Source organism: Pavona decussata, unplaced genomic scaffold (genome assembly GCF_977016875.1).
Source record: "Pavona decussata unplaced genomic scaffold, jaPavDecu1.1 SCAFFOLD_67, whole genome shotgun sequence".
In the NCBI taxonomy this organism is placed as follows: domain Eukaryota; kingdom Metazoa; phylum Cnidaria; class Anthozoa; order Scleractinia; family Agariciidae; genus Pavona; species Pavona decussata.
The window spans coordinates 3,950,000-3,974,600 of record NW_028145486.1 but is presented as its reverse complement, the minus strand read 5'-3'; the positions used below and the strand labels follow the sequence as shown (position 1 = coordinate 3,974,600).

The window sequence follows — 24,601 nt, the reverse complement described above, 5'->3', positions numbered from 1 at the left end:
CCATGTTTTGCTTGCTGAGAACTGTTTTTGGTGTACAATATGGACAGCGTAAGGTATTTGTCTTATCACCAATGGAAGGAGAGTAAAGGAGACACGAGCAAGTCTCCCACCTATCACCAGAAACTTCTCGCAAACGTCGAAAACCTTGAGACGAATGTGGGAACGATCGACAAGCTCATCACTGGTTATTTGGATGCCACAAACTCTTTCTGCGGGGCAGGTTCTCAGCTGGCTGAAGCGTTCTCCACGGTTTTGAAAGAAACCCCGCTTCTAGAAATCTCGCAACAGCTGAAACAAGTTGTGGAAGAAATCGACCATGTCGCACACAAGTCGAGTGTTCATATCACAAGTCATATTCTGGGAACGCTTTGCGAGTTCACGGCGACTTTGCCAGGACTTAGAAGAGCGATTGAAGCTCACAAAAGAAGCGTTCAGAACTACGAGTCGTGCCAAGAAAACCTAGAAGTGTTAGAAAAAGATGACAGCTTGGTAAATAACGATGGGAAGAGACTGAAAACAACGAGACAAAGATTTCGTGCTGCGACGGAAGAGCTAACAACTGAGGAAGAGAAGTTGTATAGAAGCTTTTCCGAAGTTGAGGAAAATCGAGTGAAGGTAAGATGTTTTGTTATCAAAATTTTCATCTGTCTAGAGCATTCTGCATGTACTTCGGTGTGACATTCTGACGTGTTGATATTTATTGCAAAACCACCACCATGTCATGTCATATCGTGTGTTTCAGAAGTTCAGAAACACAATACCCCATTTTCTCGATGTGTAATTTCTTTCGCTATTTCTTTCGTTGGCAAGATAATATAAGTTGAGCTTACAAACATATGCATGTCAGCAATAAAATGCTTAAAACTCTTTCACTACTACATGGGTTTTGTACAAATCGTATTAACCTTTTACCGAAATGCTAAGATGATTATCTAATGTCTCGGGCTTTGTCGTGTCAAGCAGCGACAAAATCATTTTGTCATACTCCCAAAATAAAGTTTTAAAGGTTGCATGTAATTCCCTCCGAAAAGCGTTACATCAAAAGTTAAATATATATGTTCCGAATCTTATTTGAATAAAGCTCAGAAATAAAGAAACCAGCCAACTTGAGTTTCTTGGCGATCAAGAACTGTCTCAAGAATTCACATTCAAAGATATGCAGCTGTCAGATAAGGCCACATTTTTGGCACCTCCTTCAGGCTATCCAAGAGTTTTGAATTGCATCGTCTCATTAAAAAAAAAATGATCTCTTAAAAATTGTAGGATCAAAATTAAACTGGGAATTTCCAACATAAACCATTCCTACATAGGAACAGTCTGTTGGTCTTTTTATTTTTTGTCTGTGTGAATTTTTTATCTGTGTCACTTGGTGATAAGATTCATTCATTCTTGGCTTGTAATGAATTGTTTTGAGTGGGTGTGCTGTCAAAACATTGAGGTAAAGCACCTTTGATGGTCAAATTGCTTTCAGGCATCTCTCTTCTGTGAATAAACAAAACAAAGCATAAAAACAGCAGGAGAAAAAGTTTGGGTTCTCTAGGATATTTTTCACTGGAAGTGAAATACATGTAGCATAAACAGCTTTACTCATAAACCCAAGGTTGTAAAAGTTTTGTTTTCCTTAGCCCACTCTATAATGAAGGTGGGCTGGCGAAGGCCGATCAATTTATACAAGAAAAGAAAAGAAATGTTGGGAAATAAATAATTCGTAGCAAGCATTGATTATATCATGTTCATAGGTGTGTTTAGAGACATCATTTCAAGGGTGATTTCAATATTGCAGTTTCTTTGAGATGCATAATCATTAGATCTTGGAAACACTAATGTAAACTCGTCAGTACAGTTAAACTTGCAATGGTTGAATCTAAATTTGCAGCATACATGTCCATTTAATAACTACAGCTTCTGCTTTTGTTTGCTCTGAGAATGTTTTTCTTGGACAGAAATCATCAAGTTCAGGCTATCAGCAAGTTGCAGGTATATTTTCTAGAAAAACATGGACTTGAGTGAATGCAAATGCAAGTTGAAGTTCAATCATCACAAGTCCAATTTAACCCTCCAAGACCCGATCAGTACTTGAAAAGACATATTCTCCCCTTTGTTGTAATTTTGGTTCAAGCTGGGGGAATTAAGTTCAAGGTGGCTTCATAGGGTCATCATTTGGTTATAAGGCACAAAAGTTAATTTTTGCGTCTTTTTTTGTGTGTGTATGTTTCTACAAATTCACTCAAGGAGACCAAAATGTAATACTCAAAAACAAAGAATGTGTTCTCCATCTCCAGCTATAGCTGTTAAAATAATGGCATTAAGTCTTGAGTGAAAACTACTCAGGCACAAGGGTTTTTCAGTGTGAATTAAGCTTTGATTTAAATTTTCCTCAAGTCCTTCTTTGTACAGAACAACTATTTTTAACCTATGGTAGCTTTTAGGATGAATCACTGAAGGAAGCTCAACGAAATCTGGACAGAAAATAATTATTACATCATAGAATAGGAATTTTCTAAGATTGTAATATGAGCATGTGTGAACTTTGGCTTTGGAACAAGAGTTTTGTTTTTGTTTGTTTGTTTTGCTTGATGTAATTTAAAAACTACAGTATCTTAATTTGAAGGTTCAAACAGCAGTATTTGGGTTTAAAATTTGAACTATTATGAGTGAATCTTTTCTGTGAATTATTTTTATACATTTGCTACTTCAGGGTTGTAATTCAAGCTCTAGGGCTGACTTGTTCATTTTTTCACATGAACTTGCATCAGCTTGGACACAAAGCTTATTGAAGCTTGCATCATCAATGCATGGCAATCTTTAAACTCCAGTGAGACACTTGAACACGAGGGCATTTTAGCTGTGGTGATCATGCCCTTCATTCTCATTCCCTGTTTATTTGACTAACTAGTGGTATTGTAAGGAGACTTGAGTTGCTGATCAGGGTGAAGCAATCATGTGATTAACAAAAAGTAATAATGCACTGTCACATGGTAAGAATTCCGCTGCCTCAAGTTCAAATTTCGAACTGTAGTCATTCAGCCAAGTGTTCAAGTGGTTTTGATAGTTTGTTCCACAACCTTCTACCGAGTTAATAATTATCCTTTATTAGAAGGCTGAACAGGTCCATAATAGAAGAAGCCTTCTTACTGGTTCCTCAAATAGTCCAAATTTGCTAAATGGACCACTAAGGTGCACCACTCATGGGATTGATCTTACAGGTTTGCATTTTCCTGATTAAGTTTGAATGGAAACTGCTCTGTGTCTAGTAGGAACCTTTATAGCATGTTTGGCCTACAAGTATGGCAGAACATTACTTTTTAGTGATAGTGGCAGGACAGAAAATATGCTTGGTTTATAAAATTATTAAATGTAGCTTTAACTTGACCTTCTCACACGGAATACAGAAAACAATTTAAAATGAACCTTCATCAGAATTGTGATGTGCAATATTTATTACTGTTTACCCCTAACTGATAAATAAGTTAACATGAACATGTATTGTCTGACATCCCGCTTTCAAGCAAGCAGAAATTTCTCTTTTTGTTAATTAAGTAAGAGCACACACTGTGTACTTGAACAGTGTTTACATAAAACAACAAAAGAAAAATGTTTCATTGTCCAAATACCATAATAAGTGTCTTTTCAGGGCATAGAAAGTGGCAATATTGTAGTTCTTCATCACGGTTTTAGCTGGAAGGATGTCGTCTGAGTAACCCCTTTTTGAAAAAAATAAGTGAAAACTGTCCTAATCTTTTAAAAATTTGTGGGAGACATCCTTGTTGGATTCCCAATTTTCACTTTCGTGCTAAAAGACTGTTCTTTATCAAGTTCCTGTTTTGACTTGAAAGTGAAAATTCAATGAAAAAATGGGCAGGTGTCTGTCTGTCTGTCAGTAGTATGAATTAATGTGCAGTAATGGCACATTTGAGTTTTTTTAATCCTGGGCTATCGTAATCATTCAGCAAAACTGTTCTGTAATGAATGTCGCCGTGGGCTTCAGTTGATAAAAACATTATTAATGTCAAATGGTAATTGGCACTTGTATTATTATTTTCATGCTGTTTGTTTTTTCTCAAATGAACGCTGTCATTCTATCAGGGCTCCAATGGATATCAGCATGGCAGCTGAATGAACCACCTTGATAAATAAAGCTGTTTGAAAACACCATTGTACTTGCTATGAAAATGTTCTTGATAATTTTTTTTGTGTGTGTGTGTTGTCCTAGTTTACGTTCTTTGTGGTCAAATTAAGCTTATATGGAAATTTTAAACATTTGGCAAAGCGAACATCAACAGAATAGCCTTGGCAGTAATTTTCTTTGTAGGCTTCCGGGGAATATTGGGGTCATTTCAACAGTATTTCTGTTGGAACATTGGTGTGTTTCACTGATTTTTGTAAATGTATTTTTGGCCATAACGTCAAACAGTTGATCAGCTGGGAAGGAACGCTGACCTGCGAAAGTTTCTGGGTTTGTCTCAGAATTTTCTGGGGGGAAATGCGATCTTAAAACTTTTCATATTGCTTTAAAAATTATTTAGTTTGCTCATTGTAGAGTGCATCTAGTCCTTCTTCGTTGAGCGTTAGAAATAAAAATTTGACTTGTGTAGGATCATATGCATGCTGCTGTTTACATGCCGGGATGATGATCTTGCTGAGTGTGTTTACTGGTCCTTTACATTTTCTAAAAATACATCATGCTGAGTTATCAAAATTAGGTGGTACAAATTTGATTTTAACTTCCTTGATGAAAAACCGGATGATCTTTTAATTATTTCCTACCAGAAATACAGGCTAGCTAGAGACTGTCTGTTACATGTTCAGCAATAGTTTTCATTGGAAAAGAATAAATTAACTACCCTTACCATTAGTGGATGGATACCAAAACCATTTTTTATGTATTGTACCCTCAGGTCATGCCTGTGCCCCTTTAATATTCAGCCTCAAATGTTGCGTATGACACATGCAAAAGAAACGGGATAAACATGTTTATTCATTTCTGTTATTTCTGTTGTTTGCACCCTTTAGACCTTGCATTCCAGCTGAATTTAAATATTTCAACAGATGCCATTCTTGTTGTTATTAATTTGATAATAATTTTATTTTATTTTATTTTATTTTATAAGCTTCACCGAAACAAAAAAAGAAAACATTAGTTGCATGGCATATAAGTTATGTTGGCAGGATGCCTGCAACGACATGGAGCCAATCATTACAGATTCATTGTAATAAAGATGCAGTTGACTAAACAAACAAAAGTAATACTTACTAGAACATGATACAGGGCAGGCAAGGCTACAACGACCTTACATTTTCAGACACGCTGTTTTAAAAGGTACAAGGGTTGTCGCAGTCAACATTTTTCAAATTTCTATCAAATAATAGTACTGCGGCAAAGCAGATTTAAATGAACTCAAGCTGTATATTCATGTCTGGAAAATCCTCAAATAAGCGCCCCCTCTCTCAGCCAAAACTCGAACTTTCCGTACACATCCCCCCTGTTTTAATTAGCCAGACTAATTGAATGAAAATAGCATCTTGGGGCCATGTTGCTATTAGGATCACTTTTGCAAAACCTGATTATGTCCTTTTTGGCACAAATGGTGTTAACATCATCAGAAATAAACAAAGCAAGCTTATTCATGTAAAACAAACTAAATGAAAAACAATAATGACAAATACCTTGGGTGTGTCATGTCTACGCTCACTGTTTTTGTACAAATAATATTGTATAAGTATCCACTGAAATTGAAAATGTTTTGTAAATACATTCAAATCAAGAACTATGGATGCAAACAGTTTTGTACATGCTACTACTTACAAGTTTGTTACATGTACCTCAAAAATTAAAATGACCATCTGGCCATGATTTGAAGTAAAAAAAATTTAGGTACCTCCTCCCTGCTGGAATAGGCACCCTATCTTACCCTGAGTATGAATATATTAATCTCCTAGATGTTAGGCTCTTGCTTCCTATCATTGTTGCAAGTCCAGGCAGACTTTTTGATGTCGTCAGCTGACTTGACATCATCATTGGGTGGCTTCCATGAGATTGGTGACTATCTGCGGGACAGAGAAGTTACGCTGGCTCTCAAGGATGCCACAGCAACATGGATTTCACTTGCTCAAGTATGTATGGCATTTAGCTTTGGTATCAACAGATTTTCATGGTAATTTTCACGACACATAATGGAAAAATAAGTATTTCAAAACTATTATTTTTCAAATTAAGCAAATTTGTTCTTGTAGCAATTAAACAGTTTTTTATGTGATGTATTGTATTGATAATGTCCAATTTGTTTGTGCTAGAATAGAGAAAAGTCAAGTTTTTACATTGTGCCTTGCATTTCACTGTTCAAAGGTTGCTCGACTCTCTTGATGTGTTTATTTTCCTTGTAGTCTAACCAAGCATTGCGTCAGAGTAATGTGTTGTCACGGGAACAGCTTCAGTTCCTAACACTGGGTGGTCAAGGTGAACTGGCTGATCCTGAAAGAAAGGAGTTAATACAAAAAGTTAATACTTTACTAAAGGTAAAGGCCTCTTATTAACCCGTTGCTGGCTTTTGTTGTGACTATTTTTCGGGTTCTTACTTTGTAATATGACTGTCTTATTAAGGCTGATTAACATGGTAAGACTTTGTGTGTGACATTCTGACGACAACGACTGCTTGGTTTTAGGCAATTTAGCCACCCTAACAAAAACAAGATTCAAGTGCTGATGTTTTCATCAGAACAAAGAGCCCTTCACTCTGACAAAGGGCTAATGCACAATACGCCAACACACGAATCTCTTTACAGTGGTGAACTTACCTTAGTTATCAACTCTGTTATAAAACCAAGCATTGGTTTCTCCTCCCCCACTGACGCAGCACCACAGTTTCTTTACAAATTAACCCTCTTAACTCGGACAACAAGCCTACAAAATCAAACCCTCAACTTGTCATGAACGACACAAAAGTGGCAAAGGGTTTTGAAACTTGTTCAAGACCTTATGTCACAGGGTTCATACAAGTCCTGCAAAACCTGGAAAGCACTTGAATTTTAGGGTGTGTTTCTTTGGGAAAATCCGAATCCGGATTTTTGATCCAAGATCACTCGGATCATGGTGTATCAAAGGAACCGACGAATCCGCTCTGGGTAAGGATTCGTCGGTTCATTTGATGCACCATGATCCAAGTAATCTTGGATCGGATTTTCCCAAAGAAATGCACCCTAAGTCTGGTCTTTTCCAGGACTGGAAAGTAGGGTGGGGGATCCTGCACTGGAAAATCTGGAAATCTGTAAACTGAAGTAGTAAAAGTTTTCTTGAAAGACATCACACTTGAAGCAACCAGGAGGATCCAACAACTACAAATTAGTTAATATGTGTTACGGCCCCTTGAAAATACTTTCTGAGACCTGGAAAAGTCCTGAAAATTTGTTTCTGAAAAAGGGTACAAACCCTATGTCGGTCTTAGGCATAGCTGTTATTGGCGGCGCAAGTTGTACGTTTTTTTTTTTGGCTTGGCACAAACAACAGGCTACATGTACATGTTTGTATAATCTGGCTGCATATCCCCGATGCATGTTAATATTATTAATTGTTGATTTTGATTTTGAAATAATTTTGTGGTTCATTGACTGTAGAATTATAAAAAAGAGTTTGAACGAGCACCTACACCAGAAGCAGATATACCTGCTGGCTTCCACAAGAATTCCCGAGGAATAGAGCTGGCTCTTAAGGTAATAATATTGTTTTTTAGTTAATAATTATTTGTTCAGACTATTCTCTTGTTTCTTTCCGCTCTGTAATGTGGAACTTAGAACACTACACTTTATTCTTAGGGTAATGGTTATTGTTTGAGTTCCAATCAGTGCAAGCTAAGGAGCTTGTTTGCAGACATAGCAGCAAGTTGTGATGAGAGGAAATGTGCTCATGCTCAATCCCAGGGAAGAACAAAATTATTTTTGGACTGTAGACAGCAGTAGAAACTGTGCTGGGTGATGTACGTGTCAGGGTAGATCCAGTTTATTATGAAAATTGGGGCTGTCAGTTGGCACAAGAATCTATTGGGGATCAGAGATGCTACACGAGAAATTTTAGAAGTACAATGTAGATCGTGCAAAAAGCAGTGGCACTGGTTTGAAAGAACTTGCAATTTCTGATGCGTAAACGTTGTAGAAAGGTATTTTTTTATATAAATTCTCAATTTTCTGTAATACTTACCTACCTACTTTGTTCTGTTGTAACAAAAGATGATTTGCAACATGAAAATATAAAAATTTTAGAAGAAGTAGATCGTGCAATAAAGTATGTCCTGAGAATGATGTATTATCCAGTAAGTGACACCTGCATACTCGGAACAACATAATTGAGTGCTCCTACCAGGAATTGAACCTAAGACCTTCCGATTACTAGTTCGGATGCTCTACCACTGAGCTACAGGAGACTTGTGGGGCTAAAGCCATTAAACTACATTTAGGTTCATGGGACAAACATCCTGCATACTGCTAAGGATAGGAGAGTATGTCCTGCATTTCACCCGCTCATAGTGTTGGTTACATTAGCCCTTTATCCCTCTTCCTGGATCTGGCCTCATACATGGATATAAAGATGTGAGACCTGCTACACTGTACTACCTGTTTTTGGAAGTGCAGGTGTTAACATGTTTTGGTAAATTTAATTACTCATATTTTCAGGGATGCTGTAGTGAGCTTGAGGCTATGGCTACTGGAGGTATCACAGAAGCATCCACTGCTCAGGAAATGGAACAACAGATTCTGAAGTTTATTCCCAAATTACAGCTAAAGATTGGTGAGATACTCTGAACAATTTTATATTAAGTTACAAGTTGATTTTTGAACATGGTTGATATTCTTCTCTTTTCTCACATGTGCCTGTTTGATAATGGTTAATACACTTCATTTATCTCATCGCCTGTCTGTGTGATGATGTGCTTTGTATAAGGGGATATTTAGATGTTTTTGTTTCAATTTCAGGTTATGTTATGACTGAAGTGTGCTCTTCTCCAAGTAAAGCCAATGATAATTACAAGTCTAAAATGGTAAACATCGTACTTTGCTCTTATGTGTATTTCGATAACTATCCTTCAGTAGTAAAGCTGCCATGTTTTGTACAGCAATTATGACACCAGTAGATAAATGTAAATTATACAATTTTTATAGACATTTTAATGGATTTGTAACTTTTGCTTGGTAAGATTATAATCTCTTAACAATGAGAAGGATTGACAGTTGAGAAGATTTCCAACTGTCATTCTTAATGTGCACTTTTTTTGACCTCTTTCAAATTGTCGCCCACATATGACCTCGCTTAAAGGGGGCATGAAATAAGACTTTAAGTGACTTTTGATGTACATGTAAGATCAAACTCTCCTTTTGTTTCACAAGCAAATACAAGGCAATTTAGAAGGAGAATCTAGCAATTTATTAGAAATCACTTAAGGCTTTTTTCCAGGTACCCCCTCGCTTTCAAAGGGTAACATTGCTTTTCAAATGTTGTACTTGGAGTTGATCAAAAAATAATTATTCTTGCCAGACCAGACCTTTTGGGGAAAAGGGCATCATCTTCAGGAAAATTCAAGCTGTTGGTTTAAATTTGGTGTAGTCTTTGAAAGACACAGCATAGTTTGTATGCTACTGCAGACAATGATTTGAACTTAGTTTTGTTTATTTTGTCTCTACTCTGATGGGTTTTAGTTTTTAATTTGATAAGACGCACAGGGTTTCATGAAGACTTTGAACAGGCAGGCAAGGGATTAGAGCACCTAAGCAAGTTAGTCAACTTGGATATGTCATTTTCTGGGAAATGTCAGTTGAGATTGTTAAAAGCAGCCGTACAAAGTTGTGTTCAAAGTTGGTCAACTTGCCTGGTGCCTGGCTCTTAACACTGTTCCAGATAACTTTCAGAGTCAGGGAGTCAATGAAGGATTTTGAAGGATTAGTAGATAAGGTTCTCTCCAAATCTTCTCAAGTTTACCATTCAATTTTCTGGGTTAGGAAGTCAGCTTTCTTGGGTTTTGACCTGAGACCGCTCTCTTATCTGGAAGACTGCCTTAACCCTTTAATCCCTAAGAGTGCCGTTTGGCACATAATGCCACAACTCTGTCAGTATTTGACAGATTTCTATGAATTTTTGACACCAAGATGGTCTTGTGAAGGTCTACTCATCAAAATGATAAAAACTTAACCCCCTCCCATATGTGATATGGTTGACCACCCCTATAACTTTTCAACTTTTTTCCCCTAGAAGTTGTGGGTCTTAAGACATCTCTCACATAAATGAAGATGTTGAGACCTGCAAAATAAGCTATAGTTTAGGGGTATACCTAATATACACAAGGATTGGGGGCATTTTTTAAGGTTTTAAATTTTTGCGTTTAAGGCCATTTATCTCAAAGCCATAACTTTGCTTATTCATAATTATATCAGTTATGAAATACACTCATAAGTAGCTTTAAAATGGTATATCATACATGGACATTGAGTTTGTAGTCTTGGATCTGGAGAAAATGTCGTTTTGCTTTAGGGGTTAAAGGGTTAATGAAATCCCTGAATGTGACTTTTAATAAAATGAGTGTATTTTACTTTACACAGCACTGTATCAGAGACCTTGTTAGCTCTGTAGCCAAGCAGAATGACATCCCCCTTAACCGTGAGACTCTGGACATGTTTGTGCTGATGGTGTTGTATGAGGCCTGTTCTCCAGTGTCCAGCTCTGCAGCAAAAACTGCTGTGCAACTTCTGTTTGGCAGAGCCCACCTGGTGAGTAACCATTTCTTTGTTCACCTTCGCCTTCTACTTCAATAACTATCCTCATTACTCATGCATTTGAGTTTTTCTAAGCTTTGCCAATATAACATGTTAATAGGCCATTTCTGAGTTGCCTTGAACTTCATTACAAAAGCGAGGCTGAGTGTGCACAAAGCTTTTCATGTGAAAATTAGTTTTGTTTGCATATGAAAGGAAATTAATTTTTATAATAATAATAATTGTAGTTTGATCTGGATCAATCTTGTCTTATCCATTTTATAACCCATGCTTCCTTTAGTCTTTGGACACCCAATTTTAGATCAGTATGAAAGTCTCTAGTTCAGACCTTGCCTCTGCCCCCCTCCCCTCCCCCCATCCCCACTGCCTCTCAAATGCATGTGAGATAGCAATCCTTCACAGCGTAGCTATTGTACTCAAATTATGCCATTTGCATCAATTTGTTATTTTGTTAGGTGACCGCCAAACCAGGTAAAGAGAAAACCACTCGGCTGGCCCAAGTGTACGTAAAGGGAACATCCATCCACGTGGAAGTCTCTACCACATGGTAAGTACGCTGTCATTATCATATTGTCATCATCAATGCAGTTGTTGGATTGTAAATTTGATTTATCACATTTGCCATAATATAAAATTATATGTATAAGATTGACTTTTGTTATTTAATTAAGCAGCAAAACTAACGGGGAGAGATTTCGAAGTTTCGATGGCATCCTGTCATCATTATCAAGAAAATGATAATGGTGGTTGTTTTCAGTTTAGTTTTGTCTACTTACTTATGTAAATTTTCTTCATTTTCTTGATAATGATGACAGGATGTCATCGAAACGTCGAAATCTCTCCGCATTAGTTTTTCTGTGTAATAAAATTATATATACCTGGATTTTTGAAAACAGGCCCACTCAAGTCTGTCTTTAAGAGTGCAGTGTGAATGTTTTTTTGCCATTTAAATTTAAAAACAAAATGTTGCGTCGTCTTTTTTTCTGTCTCCACTCTCTTCTTTCTCCTTTTTACTCTCTTTCATATCATTCGAACCTTCTCAGGGCTACAAAAAGAGGAATTCAGTGTCATTTCATAAAAAACATTTGACTTTTCATCAGCCACCTTTTCAAAAATTCAGATAGATATACAGTGAAGCAGCCTGTGCTGTCTTTGATGGAATGAACAACGTTAGTGTTTTGAGTCCCCTCATCTCCTTTGTTAGTCAGCTCTTTTCCTGTGGCCTGGAAAGTGAGCCAGCTGGCTACACGTACATGTAACGGATGCTTGTTTCGCTCAAGAGTATCAACCGGCTAATTAGATTCTTTCTCAGTTTTAACTGTCTGGAAACCAGTCATCCACTGTATGGTTATGTTCTTTTTCTTTTGGTTAATTGCTGTATAGGGTCATCACAGAAGATGCCTCCACCTTTTCTTGTCTGTTGAAAGATCTGGACTTACCTTCTCCTCTGGGAACAGTTGATGCTCTTTATACATCTAAGTTTAGTTTGATGGATTATCTGGAAGACAAGTGAGTTATTTATCAGATCTTATAGTTTTTCAAATTTAATATTGGGACGTTGAACACTTTAGGACTCTATAATACATTCAAGTACTTTTAAACAACTTGCATTTAAATGGTAATCACCCTAGGATTTTATTCACAGATTTCAAAGGGACCATGTTACATACAATGATTCATAGTAACTTTACTTTAAGTTGAATTATCACTGCTGGTACGAAAAAGAGAGAGTACAGCTGGCTTATCATTCATTCTATCATAATAATTTTATTTGTTTATTTGTTACTGTTTATGGCATCTGTGATAATTTATACTAGAAATACGTGACTCGCAAAACCTCGCGAAGCTGGGGCTGGGTGGAAAGCCCTCTTTACTCGTATTGTAGCATCAAATGAGGAGATCAAAAGGGGCATAGGTATTTTTTTTTTTTTGATAAGCATGCCGTCTTTTCGTAGTTCCACAGGCTAGTTTGCGGTTGAAAATCTATTTCTGACGCGACGTAATGTACAACGGGCGCGCAGCGCTGTCGTGTGCGATGAATTTATTTCCCACGGAAAATTTTTTTTACCGCGGCCATAAAACGGGTAATTTCTTCAATGCAATCTTGCACAAAAAAGATTTCTAAAAGAAAGGGAAAAGATTCTGGAGAGGGATTGTTCTGTATCCAGTGAATATTGATGAACATTGCAGTTGAAATTTGATCATGCACGCATATTTTTTCTGATGTATCCAAATTTTGCTCCAGACGACACCAGACAGTCTGGCGTCATTCATACTTTGTTTTTCACTGTTGCCAGGCAACAGTGCGGACACCTTCAAAGATATAAACATATATACACACACATATATATATAAATATATTTTTCGCTAAAATTTGCGCGGCTTAGCTCCGCTCGGGCGGGCTCGGCCCGATGAATTTATTAACCTCGCTTCGCGAGGAATAATGTAGCAAAAACTGTTTGTTGCTATCAGCAGTTAAGACACCCATTTCTTCAAGTTTGCTCAATATATTGGGAGAACGTGGAGTCTTTCATGTCGTGTGCAGCTTCCAAACAATTTTAAGAATTCTGTGACTTCTCTCTTCAGGGAAAGACCTCTGCCTGCCATTCATATAAAGCGGCGCGACCTCTCCAAGTCACCGCCGTTGCTAACCAAACTGGACACTTCCCAGTTCCCCAAGCACAAGAGCTTTAGAAAGACCTTCTCGAAAGCAACATCTAAGATATTCTCACGGAAGTCAGTAGCCTCCAAGACACTCAGCAACCCAAATACTGTTGTTGACGCAACCAATCTGAATGCCGTATCTGGTGCTGGCACTAGAAATGAATCAACAGGTACAGGTAGTTGCTGCTATTTTTTAAATTTAATTTGTGAAGTTATGTTTACTCAATCTGTCAGTTAGTCTGGCTGCTTTCCTACGACTATCAACCTTCCGTTTAACCCTATTTTGCCTTTACTTTTGGGAGCTGCTTAGCCTGGGAGGGGGTAGGTAGGTAACCCCCCCCCCCCCCCTCACCTTGACGTAAAGAGCACTAAAGCCACGGCCACAAACTTCTTGGAGGGTAAATTAGTACATTCAATACCATAACTATTTTATTTACACTTTACATTGTCTGCCTTTTCACTGCTCTACCTGTCTAACCTTTCCTTTGTTAATATGGTATTGACATCCCTTTCAATAACAGTCATATAAACTTTGATGTCCAAACCCAGCTGTTTGTGTTTTACATTGCTGTCAATCATATTTTTCCCATGACAACCAATATCAGAAAAAAGGAAAATTGGTCAATGTCCTTTTTGAAATTGATTATGAAGATGATGGACAGCAGTGCCCAACCAGGGATGTCAGTAAGAGCGAGCTACTGGGAAAATTTCACCATCTGAAAGAGATCTTATCGCCGGCTGAAATTTCAACAGAACACAAATACTTGATGCTGATTTTAAAGGTCCATAGTCCAAAGGAGCCAGCTTTGTTTAGTACTGAGGGTTTTCTTAGCTATATCCCTGCAACAAACATGTCTCTTGGTTGAGCTGAAATTTAAATCACTTGTGATTTGGCTTATGCATGCATTCGTTGTTCACTTGTTCGATTCAGGTTCAGTGTATATTTGTTGTAATTGGTCAGATAAAATAGTTATTAACACTTTCTTAAACAGGCATTAACACTACATTCCTTTCTTCAGGTTACCGAACTTCCGTAGCCTCTAGTACTGACACGGGCGACGATCATGACACCGACATTGATGACCCTGCACCCCTTCCTCCACCACGCCCAAGACACTGGGCCAAGAGAGCTAAAGAGCAGTCCATGGTCCCAGAAGGTAGTAGCAGCATCCCAGGAAAGATCGCTGATGAAGACTGCAAGGCTGACGACCCCTCATCACCAAGTGATTGGTCCAGATCAGTTCCTCAGTTTCCATTGCCAACTTTTAAACCAACTATGCAAAGTAAGTTTATCTAATTTGATGAAGATTGATTTTGCTTGTAAACAAGTGGAATCAATTGCAATGTTCAAAGAGCAACAGGATTTTAAGTAGGTAGACAAAACTGCACATAAACAAAACTTAGCATGAACAGGCAGGTAATACATTGTCGATTAGTGCACCTGGGTAAAATAGCTAACTTGATATGTTATATTGTGAAAACTTTAGTGGGATCATTTAAAGCAGCTTGGTACAGTCATGTTCATAAAGGATCAATTTGCCTGATGCCCAGCACCTAGAATGAAACCCCTGCAATGAAAAGATTCAGTCTGCTAACTTTTTTTTTATTGGGGAACATGTCCTGATTGATAGTAAATAATATTATTTTGTACTTTTTCAGTTTCTCAGAGTGAACTGTCATTAGCTTCTCAAGAGGAACTCACAGAAGTAATCAACTTCCTTTCTGGTGCACCAATCAAACTTCGACTTCTGAATGAAGACGACACCAATACCAGCATGGCAGAAAGTCACATGACACCGATTGATAGCGGCCTGGGAAGTATTTATAGTGTGGCCCTAAGCAGTGTCACACAGGTTGATAACAAGGGAACCACTCATGATGCAAAGCTATCAGACAGCCGGTCAGAAACTAAGGAAAATTCATCATGCGCTATTGACGTAGCTGCAGATTCTTCAAAAGATATGAAGCTTCCCTTAACAGAAATGGTTTCCATGGAGACGCAGACCTCTCCAACAACTGAAGTTTGCCCAATTTTGTTTGTTAAACCTGCAAATGCCAAGGATCAGGAAGGAGATGGGAGTAGTCTGCTTTCAGTCTCCAGTGAACAGGACAGCCAGCTAATGTCAAAAGACAGCACCAAAGGTGATAGTGAAAGTAAACTTGATGATGATATTGATGACAAGGAGAAGAGCACCACTCCACAGGCATTACCATCATCACCACCACCACCATCACCTTCACAGCAACTGGAGGAAGATGTGACCAGTGCAAATGATGGGAATGCAGGAAATTTGTCAGAAATAGAAACAGCTGCCAAGGTGAGCACTGGAAATGAGGACCAGATGCTCAGTCCCATGCTCGTCACCGTCAGCTCTGAGGAAGGTGATGATGACAAAGCAGTATCCATTAGCGAGAGCCTCAGGTATGGACACCTTACACTGTATGTGAAAGTATGATGGACTAAAATTTAATGAGACACTGGCAGACACCTTATGTTCAGTCAGTGACTGATTAACTTTAAGTTCATTGTACTCTATGTATCAATGCAGTACATGTAGTTCTTAGTTTGACTGCTGACCTCGGCAGGGAAAAGTGGCAAATTAGCGGGGTGTATACAAATTATTTTAATAGTGTGTATGGTCCATTTCCCTGGCTGTGTAAACCTGAACATGTATGGAAATTGTTTTAATGGTACATTTTAGGGTCAAAATTCAACAAGATGTTTAATTTAGTGTCAATTCCATTGCTACAGTACATGACTTTTCAACTCAAAACTCCTCTGAGTGATCTGTAAGTTACACTTCTGTCAATCATACATGTCATACCTTACATGAAGAAGGAGAAAGTAATGCAGCTTCCACTGTTTTTCACTGATGAATTGTGCATTAATTTGATATGTCATGTAAGTGGACACCCTTAAGTCTGCATTTGAGAGGTTTGACTTTGGCTGAAGTGCTGACAATTTTGATTCCAATAGGAGTGTGTGGGAGAAAGCCAGTCCTCCATCTGATTGTTCTGACGCTGTTAACACCAATCCTGAAGGCTCAACACTATGCAAGAAAGATATCCATGGCTCTCAGGACACACTATACCATAGCTGCTGGTCCTTGTCAGATTTCCCTGGCAACAACAAGAATGACGAGGACAATGAAGATGCCAAGAGCCTGAATGAGAGCCTACTGCCAAGCAATTCAGGCGCAGGGCTTCTTGACCTTGGCTTGAAGTGGTCAAGTTATGGGAGCAGCATCCACGGCAATCCAGTGTGGGCGAACATTCCTAGTGTAAGAATGTTTTTTGTTATAATGTATTGATTTTCATAACTATACTACAGTAGTTCCAGAGTCTAAAGACCTGCAGCAGCCAGAATTTAGATCTGTCTCTGTATCACATCTGGAAATAACAATGAGGATTGTCTTACTTGTTTCAGAAGTGTCTGATTAAATTCAATTCTGTAAATCCTCAAGTAAGAACCCCCTCCCTTCCCCCTGTGAAACAATAAAGGCTGCATATAGTGTTGGTCATCTTTATCACTCTTTATTTTCTACAGTCATCTGTAATTCAGAAACAAAGTAGAAATGTGCTTGGACATGGTGTCCTTGCAGAAAGATTCTTCTCAACTGATTTTGTCATCGAGCAAGCAAAATAAGAAGTCTTATCCATTGTTGTCTGCTGCAAAACTCTCTTTCTTCAAAATTTCCACGAATGCATATTACGGCGGTTACCAATAACATGCGACCTATGGCATTCAAAAGAGTAGGATAAAGTTGCGTTTTGGTGCATTTTTTAGATAATCTGTCTTGGAAATCAACTTTCATAAAGTTTACCATCTGTCAGCGGATAAAACTGTAAATTTCTTCGTTCTGTTGCCTTGAAATGTTCTCAGAATTCAAAACAATTTCAACGGCTTTCCTTTGATTGATGTCCACCAAAACACAACTTTATCGGAGTCTTTTGAAGGCGATAGGCTGCGTGCTATTGGTAACCGCTGTAAGAAATGATTCTGTTTAATGAGAATGGGCCAACATTTTGACTAAAAGCTGTATCTTCTCTGACTTGATCTTTAGGCCTCTGGTAGCAACTGGAATCAGTCCCACGAAGCACTGAACACTGACACTTCAGGCCGCGGCAAGACTGTGTTTTCACTTGGGCTTGGCATCACTGGTCCTGACATGTTGGCTGCTGCAAGAGGAGGAAGGTATTACTGTGCTTTATACCCATCCTGTTATTACAGACCCTTTTATGCACCAAGTAATGGGTGAAACCTCCATTAGTCCGGTCGTCCTGTTCATATTACCTAATTTTGATAGCCTATTGGTCTGCTTTAAATCATGAATAAGTAATCATGAACCAGCTAATGCTGCTCTTGATGCAACATCGCATGAATTGTTTGAAAATTGTACTTCATATCTCAAGGCTACATGTATCCAAATTGGATTTTTTAGCAACAAGAAAACCACAATGTGCAGTGTGTCTGGTCACACTCAAAGTGCTGATTTGACGTGATTTTTTGTCCTGTAGTCTTGCTATAAAACCCTAGTCTTGGAACTTGAACAGTATGAGCAGAGAACTATATCAGCATGTGTCATGGAAAGTCTTTGTGGAGTATTTTTTGCTTTGAACCAAACTGCTTGCCAATTTGTGCCATTAGCCATGACACCCTACAAGAATGACATCTAACAGTGAGGTTTTTTTATTTCAGTTGTGATGCAATGCATGGTGAAAACTTGTCCTTCATGCCAAATGTTGGGAAACCATGGAGCACAGAGGACTTGGCACAAGCGGTAACTAACTCACATTAAAGACTTTGTACCAGTATCAGGAACATGTAAAATTAGTGCCATTTTAGTAAATTGATCGTCACTTCAAATAGCGAAATATTTCTTGTTAATATTGTACAGTTACGTGTATAAATATCATGAACACCCTCAACAATGTGCTGCCATTTTTTCCCTTTTTATCCCGACCTGGAATGCACGGACACCTTTGAAAGCTTACAATTTCATTTACATTTTACATTTTTTTTACAGTTGGTATTGTAAAGGTCATATGTTTGAATCCCATTCAAGCCTTAGTTTTTCCTTTTTGTCTTGACATGTGCAGTACCCTAAAGCCTTTACTTCAAGAGGCTTTTTTTGTCTTAACCAAAATCCTAGAACACCACAGCACAATAGCTTCCTAAACACTGAGAAATATCCAATTAATGCATTAAAAATGTGTTCTATCTTTCTCTTCTCAGAATCCTTGGCCAACTCGAGAATCTTCCCCACCCCTGTTGTGGGCCAAGACAGCTTCATTAACAGAAGACACTTTTAGGCCATCTCACCACCGAGCCCCGCTCCCAGCACAGCACTACAGTGATCCCTTCCTCCCTAGGGAGAACTGGAGGCCCCAGGGGAGGGGACCTGCAGCATCAGGATATCCCCACCCCTCCTATATTCGGTATCATTCAAACCTCCAGCGCCAGCGGGCATTTGATAATGTGCAATATGGAACGCCTGGAAATTTACAGAGAGGTCGTGGGACAACGGGCGGACAATCTGCATTTCAACCTGTCCTTACAGGTTTTCGTAAACATGGTCAACAAGTCCCTCATGGTCATCTGCAGGTACCTTCTCATTATTCAGTGGGACATGGGTCACATCACAACTCTAACCCACACTTTTAGAAACAAGAAGAGAGAGGAAAACTTGAGAGAGGAGTTGTGGGTTACAAAGTTTAACCGCTCTATAAATATGTGGTAAAAGAAAGCTTTTTTTTTTTTCAACTGGGTGTTTGTTTTGCTTGTTTGTTTGTATGTTTGGTGAGGGAGTTAAATGATTCATCTGATTTAGTTTCACTTAGGACAGCAGTTTCAAAGGGTATCTATCCAACTTGTTGTGTTGAATTTATTTTGTTGTTCCAGGATGCATTCATGCCTCTCCCACAGAATGTTTTTCCCTACCCCTACCCCTCCCCCCAATCTTTAGAAATTCCAATGTAGCTTTCACTTTCCTTTAAAAGCTTTGGCTTTTGTTATCCCCCCTCCCCCTTGGAAATTCGAATGACAGCCTGTGAGGGAGTTATGAAAGTATACTGGCAATGCGTTGTTTGGCTACTTAGGTGCAGATGCAGAAAGTTGCATTTGTTTTAATGGGTTTTTTTTTAAACGCATATCTATGTGCTACATTGCACTGCAAAATTTTGTGGCCTGGCAGTAGTAACAGGCTTTGTATAATGAAGTACTATGACAACTGATTCAAAGTATGATTGCACTTCTCTGTTTGAAGTAAAAGTATTCAAAGTATTGTAGCTGTTTTTGAAAGCAGGTAGGCTTAAAATACCAATGTTTAACGATATTATTACATCCACTATTCAATATAAACTCTATGAAAAATTAGGAAAGATTGTATGAAGTTAAATGCTTAAAGCAAACATATAGTAATTTAGTTTTAAGACTACTTAAGAAACAGAGTGCAACATTAGAATAATGTCAGTGCATTATTTTTTGGACAAGTAAGGTCAAAAGGAATGTCATTAATTTTTTTATAAACTTTTTTTTCTCTTGATAAGGAGCCAATCCCTTGCCAAACTAAGAGCTCTTTATAACACTTTATCTTTACAATCTTATACCCAAAGCCTCAAGGCTTGTTGTCAGTGGTTGGTTGTCAGGCAACCAACTGCTGACCAAGGAGCCTGAAGATTCAGGCTTTGAAGGTGCAATTTTTGTGTACATACTATGTTTTGGTTGCAAGGACATTCTGCTTTTTTTAGGGTTAAATAGTTGCTTGGAGCGCTGGCGAACCAGGTAGCCTTAGAAAATTAGTAGTGGGATTCCTATTATTTTGCAGTTATTTAAATTTACAAAGAAGAGTTTTGATCTTGGGTATTAATTTTGAATTGTTTTTATTAACATTAATTGTGTTTTGCCATTAACTTTAATATGATCCATACCCTACCCAAATACCAAATTTATCTTCATCTTTTCGAGTTAAAACTTTAAAGCTTCATATAATTATATAGGTTTCAAGATGTCGAGGTATAAACCTTTTTACACTCGAGATGGCTCAATGTAAGGGTGTATTTGATTGGCCATATTCTGGAATAAGAAAGTTTTTAAATTATTACAAAAACCCCTTGTTACCAGAACACAAAGTGACCCATGAATTTCTTGTTTGTCAGGAAACATGTGCAGGTACGTCTTCCACGTTATGTAAAGCAAGGATTCTAGAGGTTTATATTGTCTATTCTTATTCCAGAAAATGGTCAAACGTGACCTAAATTTAGCTCAAAATGAAATTTCAACTTGCAAGCTGTTGCAAAACAAGCAGCACTGCAGGAAAATACTGCTCAGTAGCTTTTCATTTGAATGGTAACACCAAAAGATTTCATCCACAGATTCAAAATTTGAAGCCATGTAGTAAAGCACAATAAACTGCCCCACTATACAGCACTGTTCAACGGCTTTTACTGGATGGACACAGTTGAAAGGGCTTAATCCACAGACTCAAAAGGTGGAACCAGGAACCACAGTAAAATATCTTACACAGGAATAGGAAAGTATTACTCAGAAGCTTTGTTTAAATGGTCACACTTAGGGTTTGGTCCAAAGATTCAAAAGAAACTTAATGTGAGCAAGGGTTTGTCTCTGGTCCAGCAAGTTTTTTTTTTTTTTTTGTATATATAAGCTAAATGTGCTGAGGTCTCCGTTGTTTAATCTTTTGAGTCCCAGTAGTGCTCTGCATATGAATTCTCCTTACAATATCACTACAGTACTAACTAAAACATGCAGGTTGGGAAAATAAAGAAAATGATCACCAAACAAATTCTTCCAACTAGCAGCATAAGAAAGATCTGATGGTGGTGAGGAGAATGTACTTGCTGATATAATTTTGGGTTTGAAGGTTTAATATTTTCAGTGGAATCTGAGGATGTCACAAGACTCAGTTATTGGCTGCCATTTTGAGGTTGAGTAGGGACTGGGTCAAGTTGTATATTTTAACCAATAATTTATTAACAAAACCATATAAACTCTCAAAATATTTGTTATTTCTGTGGTATACTAAAAAATGGTAAACTTAGTGATATTTAAAGGGGAAGTATCAGGGTTTTTTGTATCTTTTGTTAAAAATGATGAAATATGACCTTCAATCAGCTGTGAAATAATTCTAGAATGACGAGCGGAAAGAAATCAACTCAATTCTTGAAAGGAACAACTTGTAATCTGTTCTAGCGCATTTTAGAAACAAAAATGCGAGAACTTGAAAAACATTAGTCTAACATTTTTCAAGTTTCAATCCCTACCGACCTACTCTGTCTCTGGCCATGGGCACTAATTGACAGTTTTATTGCACTGGGGTGATTAAGACAAACAAACATTTTTGAGTTTTGAAATGACAGCAAATTTGCGTGATACTTCCCCTTTTATTCAGTTTCCTTGAAATTGTAGCTAAATGACAGGGTTTTACAACTGAAATTTTATAAGAATTCTCAACTAAACAGCACCAAACTTGGTCAAATAACTTATGTTGATGTAGTCTTTCATATGGTGGTGTCACTCTATAAATTGAACCAGCCCTCTGCTAGACCTCGAAATGGCAGTTATTTGCCTTATTTTTTCTTTAATATTTAATTTCAAAGGAGCCATAGTTATCTATGTTGCAGGGCATAATTAGTAGTTATTTTATGGGGTCGTTAAGAATGCCTTTTTTTATTGTGGACAGTAGAATATGTAGTATAATCATTATTTAATTAACCACGGGTTACATTTTATAATATTTTACCAGGAGAAAGAGATCGCTTGTTACTTGATCTTAAACCACATTTACTGCTAATTAACATCAAATAGAGTTTTGCATATATTTTCCTTAAAGTTTGTCAATTGCTACTATAAGTAAGATTTTTCCTGTAGCATCAATGACCTGTAAATTTAATTTGTGATTTTTTGTTTTTCTTATTTTTAAGTATTGTAAAGCACCATGAACTGTTACATGTAGAATATGTTGCACTAAATAAGTACTTGCTTATAATAATAATAATAATAATAATAATAATAATAATAATAACAATTATTATTATTATTATTATTATTATTATTATTATTATTATTATTATTATTATTATTATTATTATTATCACAAGGAGAAGAGAATTTATGAGATCATTTTCATTTCCACTCCGTCACCCAATTGTGTGACTGCCCATTGAGCGCCGGACGCCATTGGTCAAAAAATGAAGTATTCGCGCGATTTATTCAGTGCAATAATTTCTTTGAAATAATCTCATTCTCAGCTTTTCTCCATTTCTGTTGTTTAATTATGTTGTTAGTTGTGATTTTCTCAAAATTTGTGTTTTTCTTAGAATTATCAGAAGAAAATATACTTTATTTGCATGATTATCAAAATCTATTGTGCCAGATCTTTGTCAATCAGAAAAAAAAAAATGAGATCAAGGAGGTCGTGATTTGTTATGAAGTTTCCTCCCTATAGCGCATGTCAATGTTGTACTCAGTGGAGACTACTCAGTCATCGGTTTGGTCGCTCGGTGACCGTCCCGCTGACAAATGAGTCTGCAGTAAGGCCATGTTCAGTTCCGGAGCTAACTTTCAGACCCCCAGTTATTCAAAGAGCATATAACTTTATCCAGTGGTTAACTCGCTATCCAGTGGATAAAATGTATTGGTTGAAGTACATTGTACCGGCTGGATAGAGATTTATCCACTGGATAGAGATACATTGTCTTTGAACCACCGGGGCCAGATTGATTGTATGATTCGGTCCTTTTGTGTGGAATACTTCTACTCCAGAATAGATAATATATTAAATATATTATTTTATGCCGCCCTTTAATAAGCTTGTTATTGTTAGTCGGACCTTGTGTCTGTTGCAAAAAAATGTCAAAGAATAAAAAACTTTTGCTGTATGTATAACTTGGTGTGTTTTATTACAGTTAAATCCATTTTTGGGACAATATTAAACGCTAAGAGGAGAGGTGTCCTTTATAGAGGGTGAGAAATGTAGTCCTGTGTGTAGCTGGAACCATGCCGATTTGATGTCCGCTTACGAGCGAGGTATCCCCAGTCATATGGGAGGCTTTAGTTAAGACGCCATGTCACCTATTTTCTACTGCACTTTGAAAACAACTATGTTGCTTTTAAATTTGGCTTGTTCGGCAATTTTGATGTGCTCCTGTATCTTCAGTATTTCATCTCGTTGTTTAAGGGGTGTGGGATGGGTCTTCTGACTTAGTACAAAGGACCTGTAACCAGTGCCCTGAAACTACATGTATAACGTAAGGGTCTTTGGCTTGTGGTGGACGTGGATGGCAACTTAGTTTTTGTCAAATTCCCTTGTATCTCGGAATATTTTCCAGAGACTGATTATGGTAAAATGTTTTCTCTTTGAGAAAATCACTTGATATCTTTCGTTTGGTGCATTAGCAGCATTCAGTGTACGGCAAAAGGTACATTGAACGTGGAAATTGCCATGAAATTCTGGCGGCATAATGCGCCGACCAATTGGAAACTTCAACATCCCCGCTGGTATTTGAACTTTTGAAAACTGGCTTGTTCAAATTCTCGTCCCGCTGGACCAAAGAGCGATACAAATGCCCAACCCTAGCGCCGAATTTGACGATCAAATGCCCCTCCCCAAAAACAAATGTTCCAATTTTTGGTAACTGGTTTATTCACATTCAATTAGATTTTCTATACATACCTTCGAAAACATTGGAAAGGTTCTGGTAGCCTGCGTAGCAAGCGTTCCCCCCCCCCCCCCCCGAAGGGGGCGGGGGGTGCTCCCGAAAATTTTCGATAGGGGTGTGCCGCGAAGGTTCTCGAACCCTGACCCTATTTAAGGATAAAGGAAGGGATAACGGATACCCTTTTTAAGGACTGAACCCGAAAAATGACACTCTATTCAAGGGACCCAAACAACGGCTAATGTGCACGGATAAACACAAATCTCTATGAAAATCGCTTTTCTTATACTTCAGCGGACACTTCAGTTTTAAAAACCCATTTCTTTTTCGTAAAACGTGGCGCTTACAAGCTTCAATTTAACTGATACAATTTAGGTACCCTATCTAAGGACTAATCCAGGAACGCGTTGATAAATGAGGAAAAAATGATACCCTATTTAAGGACTGAGAACGTCAAAAAACATACCCTATCCCGCGGCACATACCTATATAGCCCACTTATGGGAGT

At 37.8% G+C, this 24,601-nt stretch overlaps 1 protein-coding gene across 2 annotated transcripts; it reads left to right on the top strand.

Moving 5' to 3' along the window:
* The first annotated feature begins 39 nt into the window (after positions 1–39).
* On the top strand, positions 40–23,316 carry LOC146478166 (uncharacterized). 2 transcript variants are annotated; one of them, XM_085112892.1, is made up of 16 exons: positions 40–615; positions 5,941–6,114; positions 6,385–6,516; positions 7,612–7,707; positions 8,665–8,779; positions 8,965–9,029; positions 10,582–10,749; positions 11,211–11,302; positions 12,139–12,264; positions 13,342–13,589; positions 14,439–14,702; positions 15,079–15,841; positions 16,397–16,700; positions 17,484–17,614; positions 18,119–18,200; positions 18,656–23,316. In XM_085112892.1, the coding sequence occupies exons 1-16, from the start codon at positions 40–42 to the stop codon at positions 19,082–19,084; spliced, it is 3,765 nt and encodes a 1,254-aa protein (XP_084969018.1). In that variant the 3' UTR covers positions 19,085–23,316. The 2 variants fall into 2 exon arrangements, with proteins under 2 accessions (XP_084969018.1, XP_084969016.1); XM_085112890.1 differs by having other exon boundaries at positions 13,342–13,595.
* The last annotated feature ends 1,285 nt before the right edge of the window (positions 23,317–24,601 follow it).